The sequence below is a fragment of the Callospermophilus lateralis genome, chromosome 2, assembly GCF_048772815.1.
Source record: "Callospermophilus lateralis isolate mCalLat2 chromosome 2, mCalLat2.hap1, whole genome shotgun sequence".
Taxonomy (NCBI): domain Eukaryota; kingdom Metazoa; phylum Chordata; class Mammalia; order Rodentia; family Sciuridae; genus Callospermophilus; species Callospermophilus lateralis.
In genome coordinates, this window is record NC_135306.1 from 50,009,265 (window position 1) to 50,031,569 (window position 22,305).

Below are 22,305 nucleotides of genomic sequence, written 5' to 3' on the forward strand. Positions count from 1 at the left end.
CACACACATATATATATATATGTATGTATTTTTCACTGTGTTGCCCAGGCTGGCCTTGAACTCCTGGGCTCAGGTGAGCTCACCTCCAGAGTAGCTAGGACTATAGGTGCACATTACTACACCCAGCCTGTTCTCATTTCTTACTGCAACATACCATGTTTTCTCAATCTAAGACTCAAATTCCTTTATTTTTGGTATTTTAAAAATCAAAGCAAATCTTAAAGCAGTGTCAAGTGAATTTCTCAACCACAAAGCAGAGAGGTAAGTTGTGACATAGTTGTTGACTGTATTGTTCTAATCATTTGCTATTAATGCAATTAAGTTACTTGAAAGAGCAGTACCACAAGAGGTAAATTTTACATAATCTGTACTGTTATTCCTTGATGAACATATGTTCAAAATTATTAAGTTGTGATGCATTTTTAAGTAAAAAGTTGTCATATATGCACAAGATTGCCTGTCACACACTACAAAGCAATTAAATATGGTACACATGGCCAAGTCTCTTGGGAGCAATGGCAATTTTCAAGACAAAGTTTGGTGTAAGCCACTTATGTATCAGAAAGTACACAGATACCAAATATCCATCAGTTAAAAACTTTCAGTAGGGCTAGGGTTGTAGTTCAGTGGTAGAGTGCACACCTAGCACATACAATCCTCAGCACCACATAATAATAAATAAATTAAGGTATTTTGTCCAACTACAACTAAAAAATAAATATTAAAAAAAGTTTTCAATAGATTTGTAAACGCAGTTTTTATTTAAAAAATTCCAGCTATATTAATGAAAAGACAATATAGACAATGGAAGTGAAATTCAAGCTATTGTTTATATTCTTTAAAAGTTTTCAGATAATTCTAAAATGTATAATCAAACTGTATATACAGGATTCTCACTTTCACCATTGTTATTCCACCTTATACTATAAATTCTAGCCACAAGGAAAGAAAGATAAATAAAAGCCTACAAATTGAGAAGCAAAATGTAAAACTAATTTCTATTTGCAGATAACATGATTTTATATGTAGAAAATCTCAAGCCCTAAGAAAGCTATTAGAGCTGATTAAAAAATTCAACAAACTTTTAGGGTATAAAATCAACATGTTAAAAATCAGTTGTTTGTATTGCTTAATTTTTTCAATACTGGGGATGGAACCCCACTTTACCATGCAGCTACATCCCAGCCCATTTTATTTTTTTAGGGAGGGTCTCAATAAAAACCAATGCTGGAGTGATATCCTGTGTTCCTGGTTTGGAAGACTTAATATTTAAAGATGGCAATACTCCCCCAAATGATCTACCGATTTAATGTAATCCTCATCAAAATTCCAACTCCATGTTTGCATAAATGGACAGGCTGATGCTAAGACTCTTATAGAACTGCAGGGGATCCTGAAGAGCTATACCCACCTTGTAAAAAGACAAAGTTGAAGAACTCACACTACCTTATTTTAAAACTTACTACAAAACTAATCAGTACAACAGAAGCTGTGCATGATGGCATGTGCCTGTATTCACTGCTACTCAGGAGGCTGAGGAAGGAGTATTGCAAATTCTTTATGTTAGCCTGGGCAACATAAAGAGACCTAAACTAAAAACAATGAGAAAGAGAGAAACCAGTATGGAACTGGCATAGGATAGACATATAGAGCAATGAAACAGAGCTGATAATCCAGAAATAAACCCCTACCACTATGGCAATTGATTTTCAACAAGAGTGCCAAAATCATTCAGTGAGGGAGAGTCTTTTCCACAAATGATGCTGGAATAAGTAGATATCAACATGCAAAAGAATGAAACTGGACGCCCTAACTCACACCATATTAAAAAAATTAACTCAGCTGGGTATAATGGTACATGCCTGTAGTTCATTTGGAAGGCTAAGACAGGAGGATTGCTTGAATACAGGAGTTTGAGGCAAGCCTAAGCAACATGATAAGACTCCTTATCAAAAACAAAACCAAAAGCACACTCAAAATCCATAAGGGACCTAATGTAAGAACTAAAACCATAAGATAGAGATACATTTTAATTAGATTAGAGCTGAGCATGGTGGCCTACACCTATAATCTCAGCAAATCAGGCTCAGTAATTTAGTCAGGCCCTAAGCAACCAGTACCAAAAGAAAAAGAAAATAAATTGTAGGGATGAATTTTTATGATTATGAATTTGGCAATGTACTTTATAAGTTGACACATAAAATTGTACATATTTATGGTATTATGTGATGCTTCTTAATACATGTGCACATTTTATGATGTTCAAATCAAGTAAGCATTTTTATTGCCTCAAACATCATTTCTCTGTGGTGAAAGCATTCAATATCCTTTCTTCTAGCTTCTCTGAAATATACAGTACATTAGACAATGTATTATTAAATGATACCAAAAGCATGCTCCATAATAAAAATTAGAAAAAAAGAACATCAAAATTAAAACATTTGGCATCAAGAAAGCAAAAAGACAACTTAAAGAATGGGAAAAAATATTTGCACTTCATATATCTAGGGCCTAGTATAAAGAACTCTTATGATTCAATAAGACAAACACTCCAAATTTTAAAATTGGCAAAGACCCCTGTATGGTTTAGATATGAGGAGTCCCCTAGAAGCTAATGTGAGAAAATATAAGAATTTTCAGAGGTGAAATGATTTGAGTCATGTGAGGCTTAATCTTATCAGTGGTGGATTAAATGGGTGGGGTAACTGTAGTCAGGTAGGGTTTGGCTAGAAGAGGTAGGTAACTAAGGGCATGCCTTTAGGGTATTTTGTTCCTGCAGAGCAGAGTTTGCTCTTCGCTGTCTGTTTGCTGTGTCCTGAGCTGCTTTCTTCCTCCACACCCTTCTACCATATTTTGGCTTACCTTGAGCCCAGAGCAGAGGAATTGGTCATTCACGGACTGAGACCTTTGAAAATGTGTGCGTCAAATAAACGTTTCCTCCTCTAAAATTGTTCTTGTCAGGTCTTTTGGTCTCAGCAGCAAAAGAGCTAACAAACAATTTCTTACATACTTTTGGTAGGATAGTAAATTGGTAAAGCCATTGTGGAAAACATGGAGGCTCCTCCAAAGGTTAAAAATAGAACTACCATTTAATCCAGTAATCACACTTCTGGGCATATATACAAAAGAAATAAAAGCAGAGTCTCAAATAGATAGTTTCACACCCAATTTCACAACAGCATTATCCACAGTATTAACAATAGCTAGGAGGTAAATGGAAGTAACCCAAATGTCCACTGACAAATGAATTACTACACCAGAATTTATTCAGCCTTAAAAAGGAAGAAAATTCTGTCATGTGGATAAACCTTGGAGACTTCATGCTCAATGAAATGTGCTAGGCATAAAAAGACAACTATTGTTTAATTCCACTTATATGAAGTATTCAGAGTAGTCAAAATTGTAGACAGAAAAGAGAATGGTTACCAAGGGCTGCAAGGGAGGCAGGGATGGGGGAGGTGTTTAAAGCATACAGTTTCTCTTTGGCAAGATGAAAATGTTCTGGAGGACTGTTTCATAACAATGTGAATATATTTAACATTACCGATGTGTACACTTATAAATGATTTAGATGATAAATTTTATGTTAAGAGCCACATGTGCACACCTGTAATCCTAATGAATGAGAAGGTTAAGGTAGGAGGATCACAAATTCCAGTCCAGCAACTTAATGACACACTGTCTCAAAAAAAGGATTGGGGGATGCAGCTCAGATGTAGAGAGCTCCTGGGTTCAATTCTCAGTACTGAAGAAAATAAAAATTTAAAAATAAATAAAGATTTGATCTTCAGCACCACAAAAAAAGATAAAAGAAATCAAGGCATAGTCGTAGACTTTGCTCTTTGCCTTACATTAACTAAACTACTTCAATAAAAATAACTAGAGCTAAGCGGCTGCATGGCTGTACACACCTATAACCCCAGCTACTCTAGAGGCCTAGGCAAGAGGACCACAAGTTTGAGGCCAGACCAAGCAATTTAGTCAGACCCTGTCTTAAAATTTAAAGGGCGGGGGTGGAGGGGTGGGGGGATGAGGTGGTGGGGTGGGGTGCTAGGACCTAGTTCAGTGGTAAAGTGCCCCTGGGTTCAATTAAAAACAAAGAAACAACAAAACCTAGAGCCAAAAGGGAGAATAGTTAGAGCTTGAGTAGGCATTTTTTCAAAGAATATATACAAATGGCTAACAAACATATGAAAAAAACAACATATTAGTCATTAAGGAAATGCAAATTAAAATCACAATGAGGTATCATTATTTCACCCATTAGGATGAATATGATTAAAATAAAAACAAAATATCAAGTGTTGGCCCTGAGTTAGAGAAAATAGAATCCCTCTTACATAGCTGGTGGGAATATAAAATGGTTCAGGTGTGGTGGAATACAGTTTTGCAGTTCCCTCTGAGAGTTAAACACAGAATTACTATATGATCCCGCAATTTCACTCCTAAGTTGTGTACCCAAAAGTACTGAAAACAGGTACACAAACATAGCAACCCAATTCACAATAGTCAAGAAGAAAACAGTCCAAATGTACATCGATGTATAAATGGATAAACTGCAGTCTATACATACAGTAGAATATTATTTAGCCACAAAAAGGACTGTGAAATTGATACATGCTACAACATGGATGAACCTCAAAAACATCAGAAGGTATGTGCAAATGGTTAAATAATTGTATGATTCTAGTAACAGGGAATATATAGAAAAGGCAAATCCATAATCCATACAGGCAGAAAATCCATTAGTGGTTACCAGTGGCTGGTGAAAATGGTAAATGGAGAGTAACTGCTTACTGAGGTATAGGGTTTCCTTATAGGGTGAAGAAAATATTTTGGAACTAGATAGAGGTAGGGGTTGCACAACATCATAAACGTAGTAAATGCCACTGAATTTTTCACTTTAAAATGATTTTTTTGGGTTGGGGATGTGGCTCAAGTGGTAGCGCGCTTGCCTGGCATGCGCAAGGCACTGGGTTTGATCCTCAGCACCACATAAAAATAAAATAAAACTAAAAAATAATTAAAAAATAAATAAAATGATTTTGTCCAGGCTGAGGTTGTGCCTAGCATGCGTGAGGCACTGGGTTCAATCCCTGGCGCCACATAAAAGTAAAAACAAATATAAAGTTATTGTGTCCATCTACAACTAAAAACAACAAAAAAATTTTAAATGATTTTGTACACCTGGGGGTGTAACCTAGCATTTGTGAAGCCCTGCACAGCAAAAAAAAAAAAAAAAAGAAAAAAGAAAAAAGAAAACAAAGTAAAAATATGAAAATTTGTCATGTCAATTTTGTCACCTCAAAACCAAAAAATTACTTACATAAATCGGTTTTAAAATGCATAATTTCACCAAAATTCTTTACATTAATGTCAATGACAAAATAGGATTTCATAGAATCTTTCCACTTTGAATCTAAATCAGGCCTAAACTCAAAAACTTTGTGATATGGAAGAAGACAATATGTAATAATCTTGGAAAACAAAAATTATTTTTGTTTACTTAAAATGCAGTTTGTTTGTTGTTTTTTTCCTTGAAGAACACCGTACGGAGTTCAATGTAATAAACAATAAATGGTATTTCCTTCAGGGAACTGATTAGAAGTGTAGGCTTCAGAGTTAAATCACCTGGGTTCCCACCTTATTCTCGTAGGAATGTTTCTGGAAGACTAATCAAACGTACAATATTTTTCCCTACATTTTTTCTATACTACTGAGTTACACCATTGCTTTTTGAAGATTTACTTCATTTATTCTCCCTCTGCTGGCTCGTTCCATAATATCACATCCCATGAAACTAAGGCACACCTGAGGCGGGATTATAAGCATTTAATAAATATTTACTGAGTTAGCTGCGTCTTGAATATATCAGAATGAAGAAAAGACATGAGTACAGAGGACAGATCATAAACAAATCGTTTATGGGGAACCATGTTTAAGTATTATAAAAGAAAATAGTTCTATACTAGAGAATAAGGGTGAGTCCTATTCAAGTAGTGTGGTTAGGATTCTCATAAAAGGTACCCAATCTGAGAATCCTCCATAGCATTAGCTGGTGACAAAAGGTGAGTTTGAGACGGGAAAGTCTGAGGTCACGGTAAGGAGTTTGACAGTATTAAAGTACAGTGGGTAAGCAAAGTGGGTAAGCAAAAGCGAACATTTCCAGCAGAGAAGTCAAGCCTTAATTTTACGATTGGAAAAGATCGCAGAGGCTGTTAAATGTTGCTCAGTGTGAGAGATTGTTTAGTTATCATGGAAGCCCTGGGTTCAACTCCCACCCCCACTCCCAAAAAAGAAAATGATCAGCGGCAGGAGAGAAAGCAGGGAAACTTCTGGAGGTATCCGATGGCTGTCTGGACTTGGGGTCATCGTGCCTGCTAATTATGCGACAGAGGGACTGGGATGTCATTCTATCATAGGAAAAAGAAGATTACAGAGCAGTTAGAGAAGCCAAGCGGATGACCCAGTGTTTCAAGGAATAACAAAGCGCTGCTTTCAGAATTTCTTGCTGTGATTCGCCGGTATCAGCAGAAGAGTACCCTCCGGAACTGGAAACCTTCCAGTCAGAGCCTGAAAGACAACACAGTTCAAGAGGAGTCAAGTTCTGGTCCAGCCTTTGGTAGTACCAGACAAAGACTGTCAGAGGCCGAGCTGGGCCTCCGCAGTGACCCAGCTACAAAGTGCAGGCGACCGCAGAAAAGATTAGGCAGTGAAGGGTCTCTCACAAGAGGTTGCGCCTCATCGAACAAGCAGGAAGGCGACTTCCCCTTCCCGGAGCTGATTAACCTCGCCCCGGAAGTGCACGTTCACTTCCGCTCACTCAGGCATCTGCTAATCTCGCGAGTGCTGAAAGCGCTATGTGACCTGGGTTAAGCGGAAGACGGGCCTCTTTTTCGTGGCGCCTTGTGGGCGATCAGCTGCTCCAAGATGAAGGTAGGTTGTTGTGGCGGGTGTTGATCTAGGCTTCGGGAACTTGGATCGAACCTTAGAACACTGTGTCAGTCCCAGCACACCAAGGTCCTGGCCCCAAGTGGAGAAGGGTGTAAGGCAGGATAACGTGTGCACTTCTTGGGCCAGAGCTCTTTGGGAAAGCGGATGGCGGACGATTACGACCGGAGTTGTGTAGTTCTGAGAGCGCCATGGTGGCGTTCCCGCGCCCAGCCGGGACAGATGCTGGCGGCGTGCTCGACCTATCCTGTTATTTTTAACTCTCTTTTACTTAAGTAGGGCTCCCTGTACGGTGGTGGTAATGACGGGAGCCTTAGGCCTGGCAGTCATTCCTCAGGGCCGCAGGGAAAACGTGCCCTGATAGCGTTTTGCTTGGCGTGCATCATTCTTAACATGGGCTTATGATGAGTAAAATCACCAAGTATTATTGATTGAGATTGGCATGAATGGCTTGTGATGTTATTGCCGTTGTGGGGACTTCTGCAGTTACCTGTGTAATTTTTCCTTCTACTTTTAATCCTAGCTGAATATCTCCTTCCCAGCCACTGGCTGTCAGAAACTCATTGAAGTGGACGATGAACGCAAACTTCGTACTTTTTATGAGAAGCGTATGGCCACAGAAGTTGCTGCGGATGCTCTGGGTGAAGAATGGAAGGTAAAAGTTAACTGTGGCATTGTCACGACTGTTTTAAGAGAGTAAACGCTCTGGGAATTGGTGTTTGGAATGGAGTTTGAACTACTGTTTTAGTTTTCTGACCTGGGTTGTTACTTTGTGAAATAGAGCTATCGCCTGATGGGGTTCTGTAGTGTGTAAATGAGTTTGCCAATGCACTTGACAAGTTGGAAATAGACAAAACTTTGATCAGAAGTTTAAATTGGTCTTATTGAATTATACTTCTCTAGAAAAGAGGTGTGGGTCAATAAAGGCCATAACACTGAATTTAATAAATTTGGAATAGAAATGTTACATGTGTGGTGTTTTCCTGCAGGGTTATGTGGTCCGAATCAGTGGTGGGAACGACAAACAAGGTTTCCCCATGAAGCAGGGTGTCTTGACTCATGGCCGTGTTCGCCTACTACTGAGTAAGGGGCACTCATGTTATAGACCCAGGCGAACTGGAGAGAGAAAGCGCAAATCTGTTCGAGGTTGCATTGTGGATGCCAATCTGAGTGTTCTCAACTTGGTTATTGTAAAAAAAGGTAAGGTTTATGTTTGCTTTTTATTGAAATTGACTTAAAGCTGGTTGTCCAAATACTTTTTTATTTGCAGTATAAGGAGATTGTTGGATTAAGATATTTCTGTTAATTTTCTCTTTGAAGGAGAGAAGGATATTCCTGGACTTACTGATACTACTGTACCTCGAAGACTGGGACCCAAAAGAGCTAGTAGAATCCGCAAACTTTTCAATCTCTCTAAGGAAGATGATGTCCGCCAGTATGTTGTCAGAAAACCCTTAAACAAGGAAGGTAGGAGATATTATGCAATTTGGATCTGCCTAATTTTTAGGAATTTATGACTGGTATTTTGCATGCATGTAGAAAGTAGAATTTGTTCCTTTGAAGTGTAAGCATTAACTGGAGTTTGATTTAAAGTAACATACTTTAAATTCAGTGCTTTGGGGCTTAGGAATGATGTGAAAGTTGAAAAATTATGGGATTCTGAAGGTATTCTCAACACCCATTTGAAATTGATATATTAGAGATTCTGAGGGATTTTGGGGGGGGCTACAGAAAAAATAAATGCTTTTTTTTTAATCTACTGAAATTGATTAAACATCTGGTCCTCTTTGAAATGTGAAGAACAGTAATAAAATTGTGAAAATTAGAAAAATACTTATTCCTAAATATAAAGGAACAAGCGTTTGCAATTGGTAATTCTAAGAAAACATACATATTGTATGTTGGGCAACAGCCATCACCACTAAGGTCCATATCAGTGATACATAACATTGTTTCTTCAGTCAAAGGTATAATATTTTCATTGGATAGAATTATCCTGTTGAGTCTTCTTGACATCTGGAAAAAGAATAATTTGGATTTTGGTTTTCAGGATATCTGTACTTAGTGTATAGTTCCAACTATTTAGGCACCTACCCTGTGCTAGGTACTATGTTTAGTGCTGGGGATATGGTATGAATTGACAGTCCTTCCTAATTATCTTTAGGAAGCTTATGTTGCAGAAAATGTAATTGGCAAATGTGGCACTTCTCCACGATCACACCTCTTGAAACCCAATCTGTAGAAACTGATCTAGTTGACCAGAGGTGTTTTTAAGATGGCACCTGTCTTTCGTGGAAGGTATAGGCTTAACTATTTAGCAGAGCCTGAACAATTGAACATTTACTCTAAAATCCTGAGGTGTCACTTCCACAAAGCGACTGTGAACTAAAACTACGTTTGAGAAGCTTTATGTATGTTGGGGGTGGAACCCAGGGCCTTGTGCATGTTGACCATGCCTTACTTCTAAATTATACTCTGACTCAATAAAGTATTCTTGAGGAATTATTTCAGTCATTTGAATTTTTAGGTAAAAAACCCAGGACCAAAGCACCAAAGATTCAGCGTCTTGTTACTCCACGTGTCCTGCAACACAAGCGCCGGCGTATCGCTCTGAAGAAACAGCGTACTAAGAAGAATAAAGAAGAGGCTGCAGAATATGCCAAACTTTTGGCAAAGAGAATGAAAGTAAGTCTTAATAAGATTTGGGGGTAGGGTGAAGCAGGACTGGCTTTTTCTATCTGCGTTTTTCACCTAGACAAAGTTTTAATTGTGTTTTTTTTTTTAATTTTCTCTAGGAAGCCAAAGAAAAACGCCAGGAACAGATTGCCAAGAGACGTAGGCTGTCTTCTCTGAGAGCTTCTACTTCTAAGTCTGAGTCCAGTCAAAAATAAGAATTTTTATCAGTAACAAATAAATAAGATCAGACCTTCAAGACTTGTCATTACTGATTTGACATAACTAGAAAATGGATGGAAAAACATGTCAGGGAAACAGTGGAAAAAGTCTGCTTACAGGAGATGCATGAAGTGATGTTCTTTAAATTCAGAAACTGACATGTCACTAGTTGGCCAGCAAAGGTTTCTTTTTGAAGATGAGTGGCTCAGGAAAGGATTATTAATATAATAAAATATTACCTTTGCAGAAAGTCATAACTTAAGGTAAATAAAAAACTACCACCGTTAAGTTGTTTTGAGTAATAGTTTTCTTGAAGGTATATACATAATATATCTCCATGAAGGTGAACAAATTGTCTTAAAAAAAAAACATGGCAAATCTGCATTAAGCTAAACAGGTTCGTTTCCACAGTAACTGACCTATTTAATTTAGTTCTAGTATTTATTTTTGGTACTAGGGTTTAAATCCAGGGTCACTCACTACTGAGCCACATTGCCAACCCTTTTTTGAGACAGGTTATCAGTTGGTTAGGGTTTCACTTAGTTGAGCCTTGAACTTTGAGTTGAGAATCCTCATCTTCCAGTGTTGCTAAAAATTAACAGATGTGTGCCACTACATCCATGTTGAGGTAGCAGTATCTTAAGAAGGCACATGAGGTGTATTTTCCTATAGTACAGTACACTGAATCAACTAAGTGAATCCAATAACTCATTTCTGGTTTCCTATGACTTGCTCAAAGAACATAATTAAGTTTCCTAAAAGGACAATAATGGGATACACAAGGTGATGCTCTGTTACCAAGAGTTCTGCTGTGTTGACAGTACCTAGTTGTGATGCATAGAACATTAAAAAAAAAAAAGCAGGATATTTCTTTTTTGTGTGTGCTGGGGATTGAACCCAAGGGCGTTTTACCACTGAGCTATATCTAGCCCTTTTTTTTTTTTTTTTTTAAATAGCCTCAGACTTCCAAGTCTGCCTCAGTTTCCTGAGTCACCTGAGATTACAGGAATGTACCATCACACCAGCAATACCCAGCTTTCTTTAAGGAACACAAATAACTATGAAAAAAGATTTGGCTCCCCTATAGTCTTCTTGGTAATTAGTTGGGTATTTCTGATTAGAATCTATCGGTATTTTGTTTAAAAAATAGTATTATATTTATGTACGAAGAATTATATTAGCTACCGTATTTATGCTTATACATCAACCATGCATTTTGCTATGATCAACATACACATCAAAACGTAAGGCTTTGGCTAAACAACCAATTTTGAAAGATTATTTCTAGCGATCACTAGGATTAAGTTAAAGTGCTCCAAAAGTATATATTTCTAGAATTTTCCATACTTCAGATATCTGGTAACTTTTTTTTTTCCTGTGAATTTTTTTGGGGGGTTATCAGGAATTGAGCTCAGAGATACTTAATGACTGAGCCATATCCATTTTTAGGTGCTCTTTTTGTGTAGGTGCTGAACAAAGCCTTTTAGAGATTTGGTACTAGAAATTAGTCCCTGTAAATTTAAATTGAAGGAGTTAGACTGGTTCTGGAGAGGCATGCGTGGGGCACTGGATTTGATCCTGAGCACCACATTAAAAAAAAAAAAGTATTGTGTCCCCCTGCAACTAAAAAAAATTTTTAGAAATGATGGGGGCGGAGTGCCAGGAAGAGGTACACTGGGCATATATAACTCAGTGGAAAAGCCCACCTGAATTCAATCCCCAGTACTGTAAAATAATGTTATTTTTTTTTTAAAGTTATAATTTGATCTGGTTATATATAGTAAAAATATCTTCAGCATACTTCAAAACATTAAGTGCTTTGGTAATGATTTAGTTCAAACTAATAAAACAGCAAAACGATATTGGAATTCTAATGATCACAAAGATTCATACTAAACAGATTCCAAGAGCCTTAAAAACATAACAGACAAGTTAGCAAATTTAAGAATTTTTTTTATTTTATTCAGCCTGTTATTTTTATATGCAAGGTGTGTTATGTTGTAAGTTGCAAAAATTTACACTCGAGATAGTGCAAAAGATGCATTTTTGAAAATAATGTAGATTTACATAATGTCTGATTAGTTTTTTCACTTAGCCCTTTCATAATAAATTCAGACTAAAAGTTTGTGTACGTCAAATTCACCCTTAAATGGTGCAAGATAGATAGTTAATTTTTTTAAGGTTATACCATTGTAGAAGGGAAATCTGTGCTCTTTAGTATATGAAAGTAAATTTTTTGTGTGTGTATCAAATGATTTAGTCTGCATAATTATAAAAGCACACATAAAACCACTTACTTTTTAAACTATGCAGAGTTAAGGCAAACTTACTGTAATGGGCATTTTTAACAACAACAAACAACAAAAAAAACATGATAAATGTCAAAGTGAGGCCATAATTTACTTAAAACTAGTGATAGCAAACTCAAGCTTTAAAGTTATAAGACTTAATTGATTCAACCTAAAAAATTATTTACAAATGCACATTTTTACTCACAGGCATATAAATCTAAATATTGTACAAGAATAAAACTTAGTGTGCAGTGCAAGTTTATCCCACAGGTTTCAAAAGGTGATCAACAGCAACAGTTTACATGCCTGAACAAAGACTTCAGGACCTAAGACAATATACACTTTTGCATTTTCAGCATAACTCAAAACTTACAAATAGCTTCATAAGTTATGAACTTTAGTTAATTTCATTTTGACTGTTTGACTAATTTTAAAGCCCTTGCAAATTAACATAGGAAGAGGATGAAGGAAGTACCTGGATATTCAACATATCCATTAAGCAAGGTAATACATAATTAAAAAGGTGAAGGCATATATTAAATTTAAAGTCAGATCAGGTAATTTTGACTACAAATGAGATTAGTAGTAGTCATTTATTTAACAATGAGACCCCTTTCAAAAAACTATTGCAACATGTAATCTAAGAGTTTTAATAAATACACACTTATAATATACACATACCTACACAACCCTACACATTTACAGTCATACACAAGTAGTAGCTCTTATAATTAAGATATTTCATTTGTTCGGGGGTTAGGCAAGTTTCATATTCCATTCCCCAAACCCAACAGCTTCAAATATTAACAAATGCCTGGGATGAATGGTTTCTCGTTTCTATAAAACTACCACAAATACAGAGAAATCCAAACAGTTCCAGCAGAAGCAGAGAAACAGTTCAGGAGTTGAAAATCTTCAATATCAATAAACTTCAGGGCATTTTAATGAGATTTTACACTTTGATATAATTCAATATTATTTACAATTCATTGTATATTGTCCCCAAGAGTTATTTCAGTTTTCACCAATTCCTAGGATGTGGAAAAACCTTGGATATTTTCAATTTATTCTCCAGCACTATATCAAAATTCTAATGAATCTCTTTAAATGAGAGGTGCTCCAAAACATTTTCTGCACCATTCCACACTAACACTTGGTGGGGCATCAATTTTCTGTAACTTTTCAAGAACCTCTGAAGGTAGACTATTGTATGCGAGTCCATATTCATTGTCAAAAGCCTCTGAAAGACATTTTCAGAAATGTTAATTTGTTAACAAAGCAAAAATTATGCATTTTGAAATGGTACTGAGTCATATTTATGTTTAAACTACATATTTTAAGGTAAAATCACTTAAAGGCAAGTATTTACTTTTTTTTTTTTAAACAGCACTACTGACCCAAGACCTCATGCACACTATGCAAGTGTGATCTCACTAGGCTACACCCCCCAGCCCAACAATAATTTTCAAAAAATCATTTTAGTAAATAAAATTAAGACTGAGGAATCCCTCATTAACCAACTTACCAATATCAATATTTTCTCTTCCAAGAGACACTAATGATAAGAAGAGTATTTCTCTGTATAAACTCCTATAAAACAAATATATTTTAAAAGTGAATGGCAAATAGCATTTAAAAATATATACAGAAATAGGATTTTATTTTTTAATAGTGAAAACATTAATTTCCAAATATCTAGTTATGTACGCACTCATATAAATATCCTGGCTTGGATATGCTACAGGTATATGAGATCTTTGAAGGATGCTGAGTGAAAGGTACTCTGAATTTTTTGTGTTAATATTGCAGTGTCCAGTAAGTATTTCAAACTGCAAGTCTTCGGGATGGGTTGTAGTTCAGTGGTACAGTGCTTATCCAACATGCACAAGGCCCTGGTTCAGTTCCTAGCACCACATACCCACAGGAAAAAAAAGGTGAGGGGAGTTAATGGACTTAAAGCTTCACTCCATACACAATTAAAAACAGCTGGTTGGAGAAAAAAATGGCTGGGCATGATGGCACATGTGAGTTTGAGGCCAGCCTGAGCAATTTAGCAAAATCAAAATAAAAATAGAAGGGGCTGAATATATAGTGCAGTGCTACAGAACTCCCAGATTCCATTCTCAGTACTGTAAACAAAACAAAAAACCCTAGCCACAAACAAAAATGGCTTTTATTTGCTTATTATTATCTTTTATACTAGGGATTGAACCCAGAGGTGATTAACCAGTAAGCCATATCCCTAGCCCCTTTCTTATTTTTTATTTGAGACAGGGTCTCACTAAATTGCTCAAGTTGGCCTCAAACTTGTGATCCTCCTGCCTCAGACTCTCAAGTCACTGGAATTACAGGCATGTGAAACCATGCCCAGCTGATTTATTTTTTTGATGGTAGACACTGAACCCAACACCTTGAGTATGCTACATTCACAGCCCACAACTTTTAAAAAACATTTATATTAAAACTATTTTAACTCTAATTTCTAATTAAAACTTTTAAAAAACAGAGTTTTTTTTTCTGATATTTTGCCACTCAATAAAGTAAGAAATTAATTTTCCAAGTCAGACATGGGTCTAAAACCCTTGGACACAATGTGAAAGAAGGGTGGTATAGTCTCCTAACTATTTAATCCAATAGAAAAGGATATATCACCTAAAAATATCAAAAAATGAAACATTAAAATAAGCTGCATGTTGGGCACAGTAGTGCAAGCCTGAGGCTCTGGAGGCTGAAGCAGGAGGATCCTGAGTTCAAAGACAGCCTAAGCAATGATGAGGTGCAAAGCAACTGGTAAGACCCTGTCTCTAAAAAAAAAAAAAAATACAAAATAGGAATGGGGATGTGGCTCACAGTACTTAACCCCTCAGTTCGATCCCCAGTATACAAAATAAAAAATTACAAAAAAAAAAAAAAAAGCTTCATGAAGCAATTAAAAGCAAAGATGAGGGGAAAACTAATGAACCAAACTGATTTACAAAAGGAAAAAATTAGGAGGTAATGCTAATTCTAATTTCATCTCACACAGCTTTCTTTAGAACCTTCAGAAACTATAACATGACATTTCTAGTATTAATTTCTTGCTGTAAACTACTGATGCATGAAGCAAGCTCCTCCTTAGACTGAGGAGGACATCTCTAACAGTTGAGATTACAAGTGGATCCATCCATTTTCCTGATCAAATCTTTCTCTATAACTTCTGAGATACATTGAGTGAGGAGACTTTAAGAGGACTCTGGAAACATTAGTAATACTCCATATAATTGTGTCCCCTTTCCCAAAACTTCCTCTGCAAAATTCACTTATGCTGAGATGGGAATGAGTATTGATTGAAGCACGTTAGCCATCAGTAATACTTGGAAATCCGTACAGATGACATTTCAAAGGAGATACCCTGTTGGTTTTGACTGGATATTCTTATAAACTTTCTAAAGAAATGAGTGATAGAGCTAACACTTATCCATAAGTTTTGAATTTATATTTTTCCATCCCATGTACAAAATTGTTTTTTCCCTAAAAAAAAGAGGATAGTTTCACATCTTATGGTAGTTAACGGTTTCTATCATCAACAAAATGGTTTCTACTTGGGGATGGGGATGTGGCTCAAGCGGTAGCACGCTCGCCTGGCATGCATGGGGCCCGGGTTCGATCCTCAGCACCACATGCAAACAAAGATGTTGTGTCCACCGAAAACTAAAAAATAAATATTAAAAATTCTCTCTCTCTCTCTCTCTCTTAAAAGAAAATATATGTGGGTATCACAGGGCCTAAACAAGCAGTACCTATATATATCAATGTTAATAAATTCACAGAAGTCTCCGTTGACGAACAGTAATGCTTCCGAAACACAATAGTACATTTTAGACATCAATAAGTTCCTAAAATTCAATCAATTCGACCAGAAATTTTTATTATGTATTTGTGCTCAATTATGAATATATATATATTTGGGTAGCACTTATCAAAACAATCAGATATCTGGCAATAAGCATTTCTTTTACAACTCAAGGTATTTTTAAAAATAAGGCATATTTTTTAAAACAGAAAATCAAGGGCACCAGTAAAAAATTTTGGATATTACCTTTGTCTTTTCATTTCTGGCTTCATCTGCTCAGACAGCAGATTGATAGGCTTAAGAACATCATTATGCTGAATACTCTGCCTAATAGTTTCAACTAAAGTGCTAGTTGCTTGTTGTTCCTCTGACAGGAGGGATAATTTCTTTTCAGAATCTAAAAAGGACACAATAAACAAGAATAAGTTTTTCCCAATTAGTAATGAAGTTTTTTCCCCAGAATTCTGTCACTATTTATCTACCCAGTATGAACTCCCTCTTTATTAATAACATTATGTAATTCCAAAAATAAAAATTGTACATATTATACAAATAAAATTATATATTATGGTTATTATGGCATAATTCATAATATCTTTATGTAAGATAATAATCTTTACCTGACTAAGCCTGGTATTTTCTATTCAAAATAGCAATCTAATCTTAATATATATAACCATATATTATACTTAATATATACAACTATATATGTAACTATATAACATCCACAACTATTAAGAACATTAATACAATTGGGTGCAGTGTTGCACACCTGTAATCCAGCAACCTGGGAGGCTAACACAGGAGAACAGCAAGTCCAAGACCATCCTGGGCAACTCAGTGAGACATTCTCAAAATAAAAACCAAATAGCTAGGGATATAACTCAACAGTAGAATGTTCCTGGATTCCATCTCTAGTACCACAAGAAAAAAAAATTACATATCTTATATTTTATAGATGATAAAAAGTTTTTCAGTAGTAGAAATGGAATTGAATCATATACTAATATCAAGTATATACAAATTCAAAATGTGTACTTGACCTGGAAAAGAGGAATACTTTAATCATATAGGCAATTCCAGGAATCCTACAATTTTATTTATACCCATATTAGCATAAGATGGGGATATGTATCTAATATAGCTCCTTGAACTCATTCTGAGTGCTATCATAAAGTGATACTGCATTTTTCATACAATATAGCTCTAAAATAAATTAGTTTTTTTTTAATTGTTTTTTTAGTTATAGGTGGACACAATGTCTTTATTTTATATTCATGTGGTGCTGAGGATTGAATCCAGTGCCTCACGCATGCTATGCAAGTGCACTACCTCTGAGCCACGATCCCAGCCCTAAAATAAATTAGTTTTTGTTGTTTTTATTGTTTTCTGTATCAGAAATTGAACCCAAGGGTGCTTAACCACTGAACTACATCCCCAGCCCTTTGTATTTTTTAATTTTGAGACAGGGTCTAAGTTGCTCAGGACCTTGCTAAGTTGCTGAAGTTGGTTTTGAACTCTGGATCCTCCTGCCTCAGCCTCTGTAGTCACGGGGATTACAGGGATATGCCACCATTCCTGGCCCCAAATAGTAATACTTCTAAGAATTAGCACCTTTCTCTAATATGACAACAAAAGGAAATCCTGGCTGCTATGGTTTTCTATCTTAGCTCTTTTCCCACTAAGTGATGACCTTTGAATCGTTTTCATGCTATACCGTGACTTTGGAACCCAATCCAAATATAATAAGCAACACTACCATTTCCCCCATTAACTCAATATTTTAAATAACAGGTTTATTGAGAAATAATTTTTAAATCATACAATCTGATTTTTTAGTATATTCACAGAGTTGTAACCATAAGAAACCACTAATCTATTTTTTGTCTCTACAAATTTGCTTATTCTGGAAATTTCATTTCAGTGAATCATACTGTCTAGGCTCTTTTGTGACTTGTTTCTTCTATTATATTTTCAAGATTCACCCATGTTGTAGCACATATCAGTAATTTATTCTTTATGTTGCCAAAATATTCCACAGTATAGGGTGGGGCATGGTGGCACTTGCCTGTAATCCCACTGACTCAGAAGTTTGAGACAGCAGGATAGCAAGTTCAAGGCCAGCCTCAGCAATTTAGCAAGGCCCTAAGCACTTAGAAAGACCCTATCTCAAAATAAAAATTAAAAGAGGCTGGAGGATGTAACTCAGTGGTTAAAACACTCCTGGGTTAAATCCCCAGTCCCTCCCCACCAAAAAAAAAAAAAAAGGTTATTGTGTGGATATACCATACTTTATCCATTTATAAGATGAAAATTTAAGTTGTTTCCATTTGTTAGCTGTTATGAAAAATGCTACTACTAACATTTGTGTATGAGTTTTTGTGCGTGGAATATGGTAACTCTGCTTACCATTTTGAAGGCTGTGAAATGTTGTCCACCATTTTTATAGCCTAATCAGCATGTATGCCAGTTCCAAATTCTCCACATCCTCACCAACTCTTGTTATTTTTGTGTGTGTGTTTTTATTATAGCCATCCTAGAGAGTATGAACTCATCTTTTTATGTTTTTTTGTTTTGTTTTGGGTACTGGGATTTGAACTCAGGGGCACTCATCCACTGAGCCATATCCCCAACCCTATTTCATATTTTATGTAAAGACAGGGTAGGGTGTCTCACTGAGTTGCTTAGTACCTCACCTTTGCTGAGGCTGGCTTTGAACTCGCGATCCTCCTGCCTCAGCCTCCCAAGCTGCTAGGATTACAGGCATGCACCCCCACACCCAGCCTCCTGCTGAATATTTACAGTAAAGTTTTTCATTATAATAAATAGTCCCACAGTAAACATTATTGTGCATTGTATTTCTATAACAGAGTTGTCTCACTAAAATTCCTGAGTAGTTAAAACACATTCACATATTAAATTTAGACAATGTTTGCCATACTGTTCTTCAGAAATAAATCATTTTAGAGTTTTAACAGTTTATCAGTGTTCTTTTCCTCAGCATTTGGGTGGAGTAGGTACTGGGGCTTGAACTCATGGGTGCTTTACCACAGAGCTTCATCTCCAGACCTTTCTATTTTGAGACAGCATCAAGCTAAGCTGCTGAAGGAGGGTCTCACTAAATTGCTGAGGTTGGGTGTAAACCTGTAAACCTCCTGCCTTGGCCTCAAGTCACTGGGTATACAGGTATGTACCACTATGCTTGGTTTTCTCCCATATTTTAATCTTTAAAATTTTTGCCAACTCGATAGGTACAAGTTTACACTTTTGTTTTTAAAAAATGTAAAATAATATTTCACTAAAATGTAAAAACTAATGTGATTGAGCATGTTTTCATGTTTGTGTTAGGGAACAAATTGTGCCCCCACCCTTTCAAATTCATACATAGAAACCCTAACCACTAATGTTACTGTATTTGGAAATAGGGGCTTTAAAGAAATAATTAGAGCTAAATAAGGCTATAAAGAGTGGGAGATTCTTATCTAATACGACTGATTGTTAGTATTCTTACAAGAAGAGAAAGAAAAACTAGGTATGTGCCTGTGTGCATACATGCATTTACACAGAAAAAAGGCTACATGAGAGTACAGCAAGGCAGCAGCCATTGCAAGCCAAAAAGGGAGACCTCAGGAAAAATCAAACCTACTGGGAAGTCCAGCCTTGATCCTTGCTAATTTCTTGAAATTTAATTCCTGTTGTTTAAGGCATGCCAGACTATGGTGTTTTGTTATGGCGACCCAAGCACACTATTACAGTTTGAAAGCCACTTTAACTTTTCTTCCATGAAATTCCGATTAATGCCATTTTCTCCTTTAATTGGTGTATTGTTCTTTTGGGGTGGGGTGGGGTGGGGCAGGTGGAGTACTGTGAATTGAACCCAGGGGTACTCAACCACCAAGTCACAAGCCCAAGTTTTGTTTTGTTTTTTTTTTTTTTTTTGAGACAGGGTTTCACTAAGTTACCTACAGTCTTGATAAATTTCTGAGGTTGCTTTTGAACTTGTGATTCCTGCTTCAGCCTCCCAAATTGCTGGGATTACAGGCATGTGCTACTGTGCCCAGCTCAACTGCATTGTTCTTAATGACTCAAAATGCTTCAAAACATAGGATGATGATCATTTAAGCTTTTATAATAATATGTTCTAACTATAAAAGATGGAAAATGAAGCCAGAATCTTTTAGACTATATCTACCCATTTAAACTGAAATTATAATCCTAAACCAACACATCTATAATACTTTTCTACTATGTAGAATTTACTCTCAAAATACCCAAAATAGTATTTAACAAACAAGCTACCAAAAAAAATTATTCCTTAACACACTGGAGCCCTGACATAGTTAAACAGGTCAGTGTAATAACAATCAATTTGAATTAATAAAATCTTTAAAAACAAAGCACAACAGTTTTCATCATCTCTTTAGTTCTATTCCTTCTCATTCTTTTTTGTTGCTAAATAACACATCCTACCATATGCATGAACTGTATGACAATTTGCTTATCCATTTACCTATGAAAGGATATTTGGGTTGTATGTATTAACACTTTTATGTCTTTAGTTCTACTTTACTTACTAAAATTCCTCCAAGAGACATACAGAGGTTCTCCTGGTTCTTGATGAAGGTTGATATTATCCCATAAGAGTTGAATATAGACAAGTTTGCTATCCTGGGACAGAGATGATAAAGGAAGCTAAAAGAGATCAATAAAAAATATTAGCATCCCAAGCATAATCATTGGACCTAGTGAAACTTGATTATATATAAAACAGATGAATTCTTTCAAAACTCTAGATCTAAAATTCTGAGCAAAAAAAAAAAAAAAAAAACATCAATTTTTAGTTAATAAAATATCATTAGATGTTAAATCTAATGATAAATGTCCTTGTTATTTTCTGACATATAGGTTTCTCTGTGAAGTACTGGAATGTCAACTTGGTAACTGTCACATGGTCATGTGAGAGGTTAACAACATTACAACAAATTTTAAGGTAAGACAAAGTGTAAGAGTTTCTACTATCTTATCAGCTAATTTTGCTTCAATTAGTACTCAGAATAAATGAGTCAACTTAAGACTTTATAATACTTTTTTTAAGATTGTGTTGTGCCTCAAATGTGGAGAGTGTTGTCTCTCAAGGAGCTCATGTCTCCACTGGAACCAGGGATCTTAACCAAGTGGAAGAAGTGCTTTGGGTGTCAGGTAGCAGTTTTCATCACTTATTAGGCCTGTGACCTTACACTTGATAGGTACAGGTTTACACTTTTCTTTTTTAAAAAACGTAAAGTAATATTTCACTAAAATGTAAAAACTAATGTGATTGAGCATGTTTTCATGTTTGTGTTAGGGAACAAATTGTGCCCCCGCCCTTTCAAATTCATACATAGAAACCCTAACCACTAATGTTACTGTATTTGGAAATAGGGGCTTTAAAGAAATATAACTTTTAATTATATCATCTGAAAAATAAAAATAATATGAGAGCTTTCAAATAAAGTTGTGAGAATTTCAGGTGGGAAAATGACAGTTCATCTTTGCAGCTAGATATGACCAGAAGTTCTGAATGCATGGATACATGTGGAAATATTATGAACTCCATGAACTGTAAGAAAGAAGAATTACTCTTCTTTATCCATTTTTTCCCTGACCTTGGACATGGAGGTCAAGCATAGCTAAGCAAAAAGAGGATCTCAGGTTCCTAACACTGTACCATCCCTGGACCACCTATCCAAACTTTTATATTGAGAGGGAAATAAATCTTTATCTTGTTAAGCTACTGTTGCTGTATACTTTCAGTAGAGCTTGAAGATAAGCCTCATCCTAATATACCAATGTACTATAAGTACAAAGTTAGTACCTTACCTGTATACCTTCGTTACAGTGTTCAGATGTGAGAATAAGTCCTGGCAAGTTACTAGGAAGGTCTAAACGTCTGAAATACCAAACAAGGTTCCAGAAAATGATTGGATGTTGATTGATGAAAGAGGATGTATGAATCACCTGATCACCTTCATTTTCTAGCAAAGATTCAAGTTCCTTACGAAGCACTAGAGGACTCAAATAGGGTACAGAAACAGGGGGAGGATTGGGCCTTTTTCCTAAAGGATCCTTAAAAAGAAAATACAAAAAAGTGAATATTATCTACTTAATTCTATATGTTTAACAATACTTTTCAGTGAGATATACTTCTCTATCTCATTAAAATCAGATTTCAGAACCACTGCTACATGCTGTAGAACATCCTAATGAATGAAAAAAACCTTAAACAAAAGACCACTTTATCTTAATTAATTACATTTAGATTATTACAAAAGAAAATTAAGAGTTCGTATTTTAACA

At 35.8% G+C, this 22,305-nt stretch overlaps 2 protein-coding genes across 5 annotated transcripts in view; one reads left to right on the top strand and one right to left on the bottom strand.

Moving 5' to 3' along the window:
* The first annotated feature begins 6,828 nt into the window (after positions 1-6,828).
* Rps6 (ribosomal protein S6) lies at positions 6,829-10,134 on the top strand. Its single transcript, XM_076843410.1, has 6 exons — positions 6,829-6,936; positions 7,475-7,606; positions 7,941-8,151; positions 8,272-8,418; positions 9,479-9,636; positions 9,747-10,134. The coding sequence occupies exons 1-6, from the start codon at positions 6,931-6,933 to the stop codon at positions 9,840-9,842; spliced, it is 750 nt and encodes a 249-aa protein (XP_076699525.1). The 5' UTR covers positions 6,829-6,930; the 3' UTR covers positions 9,843-10,134.
* A 1,648-nt stretch (positions 10,135-11,782) lies between these two features.
* The window catches only part of Dennd4c (DENN domain containing 4C), a 113,958-nt gene continuing 103,435 nt past the window's right edge, over positions 11,783-22,305 (bottom strand). For all 4 annotated transcript variants that reach the window (XM_076845941.1, XM_076845939.1, XM_076845940.1 and 1 more), the window contains 5 exons: positions 21,829-22,074; positions 20,544-20,661; positions 16,216-16,366; positions 13,663-13,727; positions 11,783-13,377 (listed from right to left, as the gene is read on the bottom strand). In XM_076845941.1, coding sequence (XP_076702056.1) covers positions 13,241-13,377; positions 13,663-13,727; positions 16,216-16,366; positions 20,544-20,661; positions 21,829-22,074 — 717 coding nt within the window. In that variant the 3' untranslated portion in view covers positions 11,783-13,240. The remainder of the gene's footprint in view (positions 13,378-13,662; positions 13,728-16,215; positions 16,367-20,543; positions 20,662-21,828; positions 22,075-22,305) is intronic.

Coding starts and splice junctions, on each gene's coding strand:
- Rps6 (XM_076843410.1), top strand. Junction 7,607..7,940: donor CTCTGGGTGAAGAATGGAAG/GTAAAAGTTAAC, acceptor GTTTTCCTGCAG/GGTTATGTGGTCCGAATCAG. Junction 8,419..9,478: donor AAAACCCTTAAACAAGGAAG/GTAGGAGATATT, acceptor TTGAATTTTTAG/GTAAAAAACCCAGGACCAAA.